The 12,982-nt window shown below is 64.9% G+C and overlaps 1 protein-coding gene and 1 long non-coding RNA gene across 5 annotated transcripts in view; both read right to left on the bottom strand.

Annotated features, from left to right (window-relative positions):
• Positions 1-3,400: 3,400 nt before the first annotated feature.
• LOC306811865 lies at positions 3,401-4,837 on the bottom strand. The gene is made up of 2 exons (XR_013776755.1): positions 4,746-4,837; positions 3,401-3,991 (listed from the first exon to the last, which is right to left on the bottom strand). It is a non-coding gene; the product is annotated as an uncharacterized lncRNA (long non-coding RNA).
• Positions 4,838-4,867: 30 nt separating this feature from the next.
• Positions 4,868-12,982, bottom strand: part of AHDC1 (AT-hook DNA binding motif containing 1) — a 49,289-nt gene continuing 41,174 nt past the window's right edge. For all 4 annotated transcript variants that reach the window (XM_079325630.1, XM_079325631.1, XM_079325628.1 and 1 more), the window contains 4 exons: positions 11,608-11,770; positions 10,826-10,866; positions 5,380-10,437; positions 4,868-5,278 (listed from right to left, as the gene is read on the bottom strand). In XM_079325630.1, coding sequence (XP_079181756.1) covers positions 5,423-10,360 — 4,938 coding nt within the window. In that variant the 5' untranslated portion in view covers positions 10,361-10,437; positions 10,826-10,866; positions 11,608-11,770 and the 3' untranslated portion in view covers positions 4,868-5,278; positions 5,380-5,422. The remainder of the gene's footprint in view (positions 5,279-5,379; positions 10,438-10,825; positions 10,867-11,607; positions 11,771-12,982) is intronic.

The following is a 12,982-nucleotide window of genomic DNA, read 5'->3' on the forward strand; positions in this document are numbered from 1 at the left end:
AGGGCTCCGCTGGAGCCCGGAGGAGGGTGGAGGGGACAGACACACGGGGGCTTGGGAGCATCTTCCGAGGGCCTGGCGGCTGCTGTGGGACAGGCAGCGCTGCTCTGCTCTCCAGCCGGGCTCTGCCGCCCCCGCCGCCGGCGCAGGGGGACACCAGCACCACCCGCGCACCCACCGCGGCCGCCCCGGGCTGGGGACAAGGACAGCCCGGGATGGCACCAGCCACGGGGGCTTCAGCGGGGCTGAAGGGGCTGCTGGCTGGGGGCTGCCGCTGTTGGGGTGCCCGCGCCCCCGACGCGGAGCTGCTCCCTCCCGGCTTCGCTGGATTGCGGGACTGACGTGGGAAATCGCCTCCCTCCCTCGTTAGCTGTGATTAGCATGTCAAGTGGTTGAAGTTGGTGGGTATAAAGGATGCGAGCGAAGAATAATGGCTTCAATTTTCTTCGCGGCACAGCCATTAATTTGAAGGAGAAGGGGGTGTCCGAAGCTCCCGGCGGCTCCCGGCGGATCCGCGGCCCCAGCGCTGCGGGGCGAGGGCGGCTCCGGTGCTGCCCTGCCCGGGGTGCGGGCACGGCCCTGCGGAGAGCCTGGCACGGCACCGGCACCGGCATCCCCCTGCTCCTCGTGCCAGGGCCAAGGCGCACATGGGTGTGCAACGAGTGTGCATCCCGCATACCGCACCCCGCACACACAGCCCCGTGCATCCCGCACACCACCCTGTGCACCCCGCATACATAGCCCGCACCCCGCACACACAGCCCCGTGCATCCCGCACCCCGCACACCGCACAGCGCCCTGCGCATCCCGCATCCCGCACAGCGCCCTGTGCACCCCCACACACCACCCCGTGCCCCGGGAGGATCTGCCCCGGCTCCAGCCCCAGGGGAGGGGCAGGAGGGGCAGAGGGGGCAGGAGGGACAGGAGGGGCGGGAGGGCGAATTCCTGCCGTGTTTCCAAGGGAATAGGAACAAGTGGGAGTGCGGGCAGAGCCGCCTCTGGCAGGAGCGTGCGGGGTCCTGGCGCAGCCCCCCGAGATCCTCACACCCCTCTCCCCACGCATGGAGGGGCAGAGCTCTGCCCAGCCCTTGGCGCCTCTGCCGTGGAGCATCCCCCATCCCACGGCCCTGCAGCATCCCTGCTCTCCGAGCCCCAGCATCCTGCGGGGCCAGAGCCTCCTCCCAGCAGAGCCGCTTAATTAAAATCATCATTTCCATCCCGAGGTACAGCCAGGCACCAGGACCTGGCTCACCCCCATCCCTGCAAATGGCCATGCCGGCCTCGCCCTGGGTGCTCCCAAAACCACCTCCCAGAAACCTTCAAAAATCCATGCTAAACAAATAAAAAACCAGCAAAACAAATATGTCCCCCTCCACATTTTGAGATTTTTCCTCCTTTCCCCCACAAACCCAGGGCTGTGCTGATCAGTCCCCAACAATCAGCCCCAACACGAGGTTTTTCAGGCTCCAGAGTGGCTCATGCTGCTTGAGAGATATAATTGAGGTGTTAAAAAAAGACAAGAAATAATAAAATAAGTGAAATCCAGCTGTGGTCGAGCAGCCGGTCACACCGTGCGAGGCTCTGGCTGTGCCAGGTGATGCCTCCAGGATTTACCTGTGATCCACCAGCACCTGGAGCCCCCCTGAGCCAAATAAACCCCCCAAATGCCCCAAACCACCTCCACCTGGGGCACGGGGACTGCCGGGTGCTCCCCGTTTCCTCCCAGCACCCCGAGTTTGGGTGGGGGGTCCCGTGAGCTCCTGGGTGCTCAGCGTGCCCCTGGAAGTGGGGAGCGGCACAGGCCTGGGCCCCCCCAGCAAAGAGGGGGTCCCCCAGATTCCCCATACCCCACCCCCAGCAAAGAGGGAGTCCCCCAGCGTCCCCCACACCCCCCCCCAGCAAAGAGGGGGTCCCTCAGCATCCCCCACACCCCCCCAGCAAACAGGGGGTCCCCCAGATTCCCCATACCACCCCCCCAGCAAAGAGGGGGTCCCCCAGCATCCCCCACACCTCCCAGCAGCCCCTGCCCCCCCAGGTCCCCATCAGTATGCGCCGTGTGTTGCTCTCCATAGCAACACCCCCGATCCCCCCCGAATCCCCCCCAGCCGCAGCCCTGACCCCTCTGGCCCCTCTCACCTCTCCCACCCGCAGGTACCTGCGCCCCCCCGCGCCCCCCCTTTTCTGCCGCCGCCGCCGCCTTCATCCTCCCCGCCTGGAAGTTGGTGGATTTTTGAATTTTGCGTGTTTTGTCCTTATTTTCCTCCTTTTCTCGCTTCTTTCTGGCGCTGACGCTTCTCCCATCCATCACCGGGGGGTCTCCGTGGTTCCTGCGCCCCTTCCCCGCGGTGGGCCCAGGGAGGGGTGGGCGCGCCCCCCGCCCTGCAGAGCCCCCAAAGTGCCGCCCACCCCCAGGGAGCAGCAGTGGGGTCGCACCGCGCCCGATCTGTAGCAAAATTCAGTTTTCTTGGTGAATCCCCAGCTCCAGCCCGATCCTGGCACACCCCCCAAACCCAGGGAGGGTCAGCACCCCTCCCCCCCGGCACAGCCAGGCCGTGCTCCCCAAAAAAGAGAAGCAAGAAAGCAGCGGGCATCGCTCAATATATAGGTTTCTTTTTAATATAAAAAAAGTGCCTATTAAAAATTCCTTCCTAAATAACACAAAAAGACCGTTTGAGGGGCAAAGCGGGGGCCGGGGGGGCTCACGGGGCCCCTCTGGCCAGGGCAGCACAAGCACTGCACAGGGCAGCTGGGGGGGGGGGGACCGGGGGGATTTTGACCGAATTTGGGTATTTTTCCCTTTTTTTCTGTGAATTTTGCCTTTTAAAATCCATTTTAGGGTGGTTTTCTTCTCTTTGTGTGTGTGTGTGTGTTTTTTCTCTTTTTTTTTTGCACAACCCACGAAGCTGTACAGAGATTGCCAAACTCTGGAGGAGGGGGGAACACCCAGGGAATTTGTGGGAGGAGAGGACCCCAAAGCCCACCTGGCACCCACACACACCCACACCTGAGCTCGTCACCGCCTCGGGGACCCTGCACAGGAACCCCCCTTTACCCCGGCCCCCCCCACTCCCCCTCCCCACCAAGAGGGTCTGTGATTGATTTAATCCTTATTTTTTTTTCCTTTTAAAATTTTTTTTTTTTTTTTTTTTTTTTTTTTTTTTTTTTTTTTTTTTTTTTTTTTTAAACTCCTTTTCGTTTTTATACAAATTTGGATCTTTGGGTGTGTACTGCCAAAAAAACCAACCAAAAAACCCAACAAAAAACCAAAAACCCGCCTTCGTTCTTCAGAATAATAATAAAAATAAAACTCAAATCATCATCGAATCATTAAAAAAAAGGCAACGGAAACCCAAGGAACCCATGCGGAAGTTGCACACCACAAAACCACAGCAGATGTACAGAATGCAATATACAAGACACGATTTATAATAAAACATTATATACAATAAATAGGTTATTGTTACTTTTTCTTTTTTTCTTTTTTTTTCTTTTTTTTTTTTTTGTTGCTCAATCTGTAAATAAATTTTTTCTCAGTGCATACTGGGGGGGTTTTTGCTCTTTTCTGCTGCATATTCACCTCCTGGATGCTTTAGGCCTGTTCTCCATCATTTTTGGATTCTCCCTCCGGTGCGTGATTCTCTCTCTCCTTTTTTTTTTTTTTTTTTTGGCGATTTTTCAGCTTTTTAATTTTTTTTTTTCTATCCTTAAACATTTTTTTAACTTCTTTTCTTCAAAAGTATTTACAATTGCTGGTTTTGTGCAGAAAACGAAAATTAATAAAAATAAAAAATAAAACTTAAGAGTCCCTCTGCTTCTGGCTGGGAGGAGAGAGAGAGAACGCGGCGCCGGCGCCACGGCCGAGGCGGGGCCGGGGGCGCGGCGGGGCCGGGGTCTCCTCCGGAGCTGCCCCCTCCTCTCCTCCTCTCCCTGCCCCTCCTCTCCTCTCTGATCCGGCGGCCGCGGGGCGGGGGGCGCAGGGCTGGGGGCGCTGGGGCTGCAGGAGAGGGAGAGAGCAGTGAGGGAGGGTCCCACCATGGGGGGTCTGCCCACCCCCAGCACCCAGGGACCGGGGGTCTGGTACCCAAATACCAGGGGTTTGGGGTCCTGTACCCCCCCAATCTGGTACCCAAATACCAGGGGTTTGGGATCCTGTTCCCCCCAATCTGGTACCCAAATACCCAGGGGTTTGGGGTCCTGTTCCCCCCAATCTGGTACCCAAATACCCAGGGGTTTGGGGTCCTGTTCCCCCCAATGTGGCACCCAAATACCAGGGGTTTGGGTCCTGTACCCCCCAGTCTGGTACCCAAATACCCAGGGGTTTGGGGTCCTGTACCCCCCAATCTGGTACCCAAATACCCAGGGATTTGGGGTCCTGTTCCCCCCAGTGTGGCACCCAAGTTCCTGGGATCTGGGGTCCTTCCCACCCACACCCAGCAGTCTGGAGCCTGCTCCTTCTTATCTGGCACCCACAAACCCGGGGGTCCTGGCTCCTCTCCCCCCATGGGGGTCTGGGGCACCCCACACCCCCTCAGCTCTGGCACACCCGGGGTCCTGCGCCCCAGCCCGGGCTCCAGCCACCCCCAGACTTCGGAGCCCCCAGGGTCCCCAGGTTGATGGTGGGTGGGACAAAACCCGGGACAGAGAGCCCGAGAGGGGTGGGGGGCACCCAGAGGGGCTGCAGGCGGGGCAGAGACCCCAGCAGGGCAGGAGCCCCCAGCACACCGCGCTGGGGACCCGCTGGCACTCACCTGGTGCTGGTGGCGTCTCCGAGGCGCGCTGGTGACGCTGCCAGAGCCCGGAGGGTCCCCGCGCCCGCAGCACCCTCGGTGTCCGTCCGGCAGCGAGGGACGGGGAGCACACGGACACAAAGAATCCCCAAACAGCCGAGGGGCCCGGCCGGGCGCGGGCAGGGGGCACCCAGCGCTGACCCCCAGAGCCCCTCCTGCCCTCCCTGCGCTGCCCGTCCGTCCGTCCGTCCGTCCGATTGTCCTGCTGCGGGGCGGGGGGGGGGGGGCGCAGTCCGGAGAGCAGAGCCGGAGGTGGAGCGGGTTTGAGTGCGGAGGGGGGAAAACGGGGCTTTCTCTCTTCATCCATTATTATTAATTTTTTCCTTTTGTTTCACTTATTTTTTATCTTTTTTTTTCCTCTTTTTTTTTTCTTTTTTTTCTCCTTTTTTTCTTACTTTTTTTTTTTTTTTATAGAAAACAAACAAACAGTTCCAATCCCAGTTAAATACAGAACTTGAAAAGTGTTCCAGAAAAAAGTGCTGGCTAAATTACCTCTGAAAGAGAAACACAACACGGAGAGAGAGAGGGGGACATGATGAGAAGGGCCCTGAGGGTCCCCTGTGCCACCCTCACCCCCAGGCTCTCCCCCACCTACCCTGTAACAAAACCTCGTTGTCCGGTTGGCACGTCAGCAGACACTACAATGAGGTGACCGTAAAAGTGTCCTCAGGGTGCTGTTGCTCTACCATGGGTCCCAAAAACCCGCTCTTCTGGGTGGGGGCCATGACGGGGTGCCCTTGGGGTGCAAAACTGGGGTACCTGTAGTTGTCCTGCAGCTGCAACATTGAGTCTCTCGGTACGGGGGAGATGTTCAAGTCATTGATCAAGGGACAAGCGTAGGGTCCCCGGTGGTGAGCCCGGGACATCTCCAGGGGCTCCTTCTCGCCCTTGGAGGGGTGGGTGCCGCTCGGGCTGCTCAGGTGGGGGTTCAGACACGGGGGGTCCGTCCTGCCCATGAAGTCCACCAGCATGCCGGGCCCCGCCTTGCCGTCGTAGGAGGGGCTGCGGGTGCTGGCGTTGGGGGAATACCAGTACGGGGGGTTTTTGCAACTGGGGGAGTCGTAGTGCGGCTGAGGCATGGGGAGGTCGCGGCAGGCCAGGTGGGGGGCGTGCGGCAGGGCCCCCCCCTGCATGCTGTGTTTGAGCGAGTCGCAGGCCGGCAGCTTCCGCATGCTGCCTGCCCGCAGGTCCTCCTTGAAGGCCAAGGTCGGGGAGCAGTTGGGCGAGAAGGCTTTCTGCAATCCGGCCTCGAACACAGTCTGCTGGCCGGGGGCCGCCAGCTGGTGTGGGAGGGCAGGGAAGTGCTTGCTCTCCAAATCCGGCTGCCCCAAACCCGGGGAGTCGCTCTGGAACCCCTGGACAAAGGTCCCGTCCGAGGGGGTGGAGGGGTTCATGGAGTAGGGGCCGGAGTAGTCACAGGGGTCCCGCTCCCCCACCCCGAAGCCCCGGGACTGGGAGGGCAGGGGGGACATGCTGCTGTCCCCGCTGTAGTAGTCCAAGCCCAGGTCCGTGCTGTCCTGGAAGAGCGGGTTCACCGCCTGTGACTTGGTGGGGAACTTGGCCTTGCCCGTGCCCCTCTCCTTCTTGGAGGCACAAGCGCCTCGGGAACCCCGGGGCTGCCGGGGTCCCGTGTTCCTCTTGGAGGGGTACACGGAGGAAGAAGAGGAAGAGGAGGAGAAACTCAGGTGGGAGGTGTCGAACATATCCACCTTCTTCCGCCGCCCTCGCCCGGGCTTAGAGTTACTCTGGAAGAGCACGCTCTGGTTCCAGTTGTAGCCAGGGGCAGAGGATGCCTCATTCCAGTCCATCATCAGCTTCTCCAGGCTGGACAGGCTGGACTGGCCCTCGCTGGAGGACGCCTCGCTGTTGGCGCGCCGGTAACCCGCCGGCTGGTTGAACTGGGTGCTGTCGGAGGAGGACTCGGAGAAGGTCTCGGAGACCGTCTGCTGCTTGGCTTTCTGCGGGGTGTAGTTGGAGATGTCCAGGATGACGTTGGGTTCGTTGAGGTGGCACTCGAAGCCCGGGTTGTAGAGCTGGCTGAAGGCTTCCGAGCTCCAATCCAAGCCGCCATAGCCCTGCCGGAAGGCCCAGGGCGCGGCGCTGGGGAACTGCCGGCAGTTTTCAGGTGAGGGCTGGAAGGAGGAGGAGCCCTTGGGCACCATGTAGCCGCCGGGCGAGACGGTGCTGGCCCGGCTGTCGCAGCGCAGGGGGGTGTGCGCGGCGCTGGAGAACTGTCCCCCCTGCTCGGCACTGTTGAAGAAGGCGGCTTTCCCCAGCGGCAAACTGGGAGCAGCTGTCGGTGGCGCGTAGCCGGCACTGTGGGCGCTGCTGGGCGAGGACGGGAGGCTGCTGCCGCTGCCGTAGGCGAAGCTGCAGTCCTTGCTGTTGGGGCAGTCCTGCGCTGGCGGGTACTGCTTTCCCGGTGGGAACACGCTGGCGGGTGCCACGCTCTGCCCGGCGCTGCCGTAGCTGCCGTACGGCGAGTAGCCGGGGGTGCCGCTGGCCGCCGGGTGAGCCGTGGGCGAGCGGGACACGGCCGATGGCGGGGCCAGTTTGGGGAAGGACTCGGTGCCCCGGCACTCCGAGGAGCCCTGGCTCACCCCGTAGCCGCTGGAGGCGCGGCCGGGCGGGAAGGCCGGCCGACCCTGCATGGCCGCGTGGAAAGCGGCCTCGGCAGCCGGGCTGGCCGCCGGCACTTTGCCCCCGCGGGACGAGTAGGCGGCCAAGCCCCGCTGGCCGGGCAGCGCGGCCGGAGCGGCCGTGTAGGCGGCCGCCGATTTGCGGGACTCGGAGCGGGACGCGGAGAGGGCGAAGTCCAGCAGGTCGGAGGAGTCGTCCGAGTCCAGCAAGGAGCGGAAGTAGCCGGTGAAGAGGCTGTGCCGCTCCGGCCCCGCGTCCGCCTGCGAGGACGGAGCGCTGCTGGCGTAGAACCCGGCGCGGCCGGAGGAGCCCGAGTCCAGCCCCGCCGCGTGGAACGGCCTCGCCTCGGCCCCTTGGTAGCCAGCGCTGCGCCCCGCCTGGCTGCCGGGGTGGCCGTGGTGGGGGGCCCAGGGGCTGCCCTTGTCCCCCCCGCCCCACTCGGCGGCGGGCCCGTCCCCGAAGCTCTGCCCGGAGCTGGGCTCGGGGAACAGCGCCCCGTTCTTGCGCGCCCGTCGCTTGCGCTTGGGTTTGCCCACGGGGTCGGGCTCCAGGCGGCCGCGCTTGCGGGGGTGCACGGGGTCAGCGTGCAGGGCGCTGGGCGCTTTCTTCTTCTTGCCGATGCCCTCGAAGAAATCGCTGAAGGAGCAGCGTGCGGCGCGGGCAGCGTGGCCGCCCCCGCGCCCCCCGAAGCCGCCCGCCTTGCCGCCGCGCCGGCGGAAGCCCTGGACGCGGTGCAGAAAGTGGGAGATGCTCTGGGTGTCGGGGGCCTGGTGGATGGACTCGGGCTCGCTGGGGGTCCAGCAGCGCGGCGGCGAGCAGCGCCCCGAGCACTGGCTCTGCCGGTTCAGGAAGGCCAGCTTAGCCAACACGTCCGAGTAGTCGGCTTTGCTGTCGTTGGTGTCGGCGATGTAGGAGGGCTGGGGCGAGGCCAGCTTCTGCTTCCTCCTCCTCCTCTTCTTCACTTCCGGGGTGGGCTCCTTGGGCTTGGCTTGGCCCAGCAGCAGGTTTTTGGGAGGCCGGCCCCGCTTGCGCTTCAGGATAATGGGCATCTCGCCGGGAGGGAACACCACCACCACGTTGCGCCCATTGTTCTTCATCTTGAGCAGCGGCGTGGGCTCCATGGAGCTGCTGGCCGCCAGCTCCTTCCCCTCCAGGTTCAAGTTGCTGCTGAGCGATGACACCTTGTAGGTGGTCTTGTTCCTCCTCCCCAGGGACACGGGGATCTTGGCCATCTTCACCACCATCTTCCTCACCCCCCGGCACTTGTTCTTCTTCCCCGCCGTGGGCGCTTTGGGCATCTCGTCGGGGTCCAGCGTGGCGGGGGGCGGTGGCGGTGGGGGGCTCAGCACCGGGGTGTCGGGCTCCTCGGGCCCGGGGGGCATCTCGGCGGGCAGGGCGAGGGGGGACAGCACGCGGGTCTCAGGGGCGATGTCCATCCGGCGCCCCCGACCCGCCCTCCTCCTGCGGCACAGCATCTTTGGTTTGTCTGTCCGGCGCAGGGCGTACTTGCGGTGGTCTTCGCCACAGCGCCCGGCCCCCCGGCCCCCACAGGGACCCCGCTTCACCATGGTGCTCAGGGGACACCCCCCGAGCCGGGGCTGCAGCCCGTGGGGCCGCAGAGGGTCCCCGGCGCCGGGCTGCGCCTCCAGCAGCTCCGAGACGGTTCCCAGCGGCTGCGGCTCCAGCAGCGAGGGCTCGGGGGGCAGCAGCGGCGGCTCCAGCGCCCCGGGCAGCGGCTCCAGGGTCTGCAGCCCCAGAGGCTCCGCCAGCGGCTCCAGCGACTGCAGCTCCAGCGACTCGGACAGAGGCTCCAGCGACTGCAGCTCCAGCGACTCGGAGAGCGGCTCCAGCGACTGCAGCCCCAACGGCTCCAGGTTTTGCAGCTCCAGCGACTCTGGCAGCGGCTCCAGGCTTTGCGAATCAAGCAGCTGGGGCTGTGACTCCAGGGACTGGGAATCCAACAGCCGGGATTGGGAGTCCAGCTCTTGGGCTGGCAGCAACTGGGGCTGCGGCTCCATCGCCTGCGACTGCAGCAGCTGCGTCCCCGGGCACGCCAGGGAGGCCAGCTCGTTCAGGATGTCCGCCTCGGCCAGCTCCGAGTAATCGCTGGCATCGGGCTGGGAGCAGCCGGCTTCATCCGCCGGAGCTTTGGAGACGTCCCCCACACCCACGCTGTGTCCTGGGGGCTGCGGGGCGCTCCCCCCGCCTCCGTCTGCCTCTCCATCGCGCGCGGGGGGCCGGGGATGCCGCGACGGGTCGGATTTGAGGAGCACCCCCCGCTCCTCGGGGCTGCGGATGCTGTTGGCCAGGGAGGGAGAGGAGAAGAAGCTGTACTGGAGGTCACGGTCAGCGGGCAGGAGGCGGCTGTCCTCGTGAGCCCCGCCGCCACCGCGGAGGCTGCCACAGTCCAGGTGCACCCCACTGTTTTTGAGGTCCTCGGAGAGGCGGTTGAGGTCCTTCATGATGTCGATGAGCTGCACCACAGGGTGGAGGTTGATGTGCCCGTTGCCGCACTTGCTCCGGAGCAAGGCGAGGATGCTGTCTACGTTGCAGCGGCCCGAGGCCAGTGTCGCGTTGGGGAAGGTTTTGGGCGCCCGATCGCGGGTGGATGTCTCCTCCGCGCTGCCCCCCAGGATCCGGGGCTCCCCGGCGCAGCCCAGCAGGTCCTCGGCCGCCTTGGTGCCCCCGTGGACGCTCTGGCAGCGGTCGGCCGGGTCGCCGTGCAGCAGCGAGCCCGCCTGGTGCTCCCGGCCGAGCGCGGGGCAGGAGCCCTCAGGGAAGCTGAGCACGCTGCAGGACAACGCCTTCTCGGCCGGGCAGGCTGGGGGCCGCTGCACCGGGTGTCCGGGCGGGTAGAATTTGGGCTCTCGGACGTAGTCGGGCGAGCCACGCACAACGCTGGTCGTTACCACTGGGCCCGGGGGCTTCACGCGCATCCTGACCTCCTCCTCCCCCGCGTGCCGCTTGGCCGAGCAGTTGCTGACATGGGGGTCAGGAAAGGTGACACCAGGACCTACGGGCGGCAGAGAGGGGAACAGTGAGGCTCCACAGGCTCTGCCAGCCAAAAGAAGAGCCTCACTCCATCCCCCGGTTCTCACGGATGAAGTCCCCGTATGCATCCCCCGGCTCCCTCTGCCCTGTCACCAGCAGGGACCCGGCTGGCACCGCAGGAATGTGACAGCCCTGCTCACAGCCGGGAAAATGGGGCCTCGGGGGAACTGGATGCCTTCCCCAGCTCAGGAGTGGGGGGCTGGGTGTCCTCCCCACACCAGGACAACTCGTGCCAGACTCCAGCACAGAGCCCGCTCCCCGATGAAGGGGGCTTCCCGTGGGGGTCCGGGATTTCCCACCCCCGCATAGGGGCAGAGTTTGGCTGTCTGAGGGCTGGGGCTGGAACTTACCCTCGGTTTTGCTGCTGCTCCTGCTATTGCACTTGAGCTCTCTGCAAAGGAAGGGGTGTGCAGAGTCAGCCCCACGCGGGGGGAGTCAGTGAAGTGCCCCCCACCCCTGTGCCAGACCCTCACGGGACACACCAGGGGCTGATCCTCCCGAGCTCCCAAGGCCGCCCCTCACTGTGGCGTCGGGATGGGCGAAGAGGAGAAGGCTGCCCCTGATCTGGGGTACAGAGGGGACAGGTTTACGGCCCCCTCCCATCCCCAGCAGCACCACCAGCCCCTCGGTGGGGCGGAGGGGCGGGGGTCCTTCGGTGGCGCTGCCACTAGGTGTCCCCGGCGAGCCGCGCTCCGGACACGCGGGGGGGTCTCCGCCCGAGGAGGTGGCTCAGCACATCCCACCCCCCACAGCCCCGGACCCACCCAACCCAGGACACCCCACGCGCAGCTGTGCACCCACCCGCCGGGCACTGCCCGCTGCCGCCCCTCCCCTCGCCGGGACCCCTCTGTGGCGCCTGCCTCAGTTTCCCCCCGTTGGGATGGGGTGTAGCGAGGGTGGTGTTGGGGTGGCTCAGGCGCTCGCGGGTGGGTGCCGGGCACCCCGCGCCCCCTGCACAGGGGCTGCAGCTCCTCTGTTCACCCCAAAATCCCAAGCCGGGAGGCTGTGCAGAGCCGGGGAGACTCTCGCTCAGTGTCTCCCAGACCGGGATGGACAAAACATCGGCAGTGACATGTGCCGCCAACCCCGCCTTGGTGCCGCAGCCCGTTTTTGGGGTGAGGCCCGCAGGTACCTGTTCCGGGGGTGTTTGCAGTGCAGGTTCACTCGGAAGCTCCTGCTGTCGCCGTCGCTGCCGGGCTGGCGGGGGCCGGAGCCCTGGGCACGCGGGAACCACTCGGCTGGCGGGCTGGCACCGTTCTCCAGTGCGAGGGGCTGGCAGGCGACCGAGCTCCCATCTGCCCGAGAGAGACCCCGCACATCAGCCCAGCGGCCCCCTCCCCCGGGAGCACCGCTTGCCGCGGGTGCCCGCAGGGCTGGGCACACCGTGTGCCACCCGTTGACGCCTCCTCCTCGAAGCCACAACCCACGGGGACACCCAGGGGACACCCAGGCTGTGCCCTTCGCCCCATCGCGGGGTGCCCAGGGTGGCGTTTTGGGGACGGACAACTCTTTCCTCCCCACCGTGTCTATGCCTTGAACCGGAGGCTGCCCATCCGAGGGCGAGCATCTCCCCACCAGGCTGCAGGCACCCGTGGAAGCTCCGGGCCTCCACTCTCCGCAGGAGGTCGAGGCACCCACGGCCGCTGCCCATGTGGCACCGGGGGGCAGGTGGAGCCCCTCAGCCCCTCGCAATCCCCCCGTGCCAGCACGCCCGCCTGTTTTCCCTCCCCAGCGCCGCGTGTGAATCCCTGCCGCTTGGCTCCCTCCCCCAGCACACACCCGCAGACACACACGCAGCCGCTCGGCGTGATCCAGGCTCTTCCCGGTGTCTGGATTAGCGTGACAACTTATCAACAAGGCAGGGAAAGAGAATTCAAACCTGTCAGTCCATCCGCATCCCCCCCTTTCCCCGTCTCCCCGCCAGCCTTTGGGCGCAGCGCTGGCACCGCGGAGATGCGGGCACCTCGGTGTAAAGTTACACCAAGGGCTGTGCGGAGCAGGAAAATACGTGCTAGAAAGACCGGTCTTGTCTCTGCTGAGGCTGCTGGTGTGCCCAGGGAGCTGTCGGAGGGGAGGCAGGCAGGAAGGAAACAAACGGGAGGTTTTCCAGAACAGCCGCCGAGAGCTGGTCCCCGCTGCACACGCGGCTCGCGGGGAGGTTCGGGGTGTCGGGGGGTGTCGGGGGTGTCGGGATGCACCCCCCTGCTCTGCGCCGCCATCCCCCGGTGCGTCCGTGGCGCAAGGAGCTGCCGATGCTTTGGCAAACACTGCGGGACGCCCGGGGAGTCCCCAGTGGGGTGTGCGGGGCTTCTGGACACCCCACGGCCCGTGTTCTGCACGTTCGCCTTTGCCCACGTCCATCCCCGGGCTGCGCACACCCCGCCGCTCTTACCCCGCACCACCGGTGTCCGGCCTCGGTCCCACGGGGGCCACGTGTCCGGTGACACGGGGGACACTCCCTGCGCCGGGACCCCGCCCTTGCCCTGTGCAAACCTCCCACCTGCCCC

The sequence above is a fragment of the Erithacus rubecula genome (assembly GCF_903797595.1).
Source record: "Erithacus rubecula genome assembly, chromosome: 23".
Lineage (NCBI taxonomy): Eukaryota > Metazoa > Chordata > Aves > Passeriformes > Muscicapidae > Erithacus > Erithacus rubecula.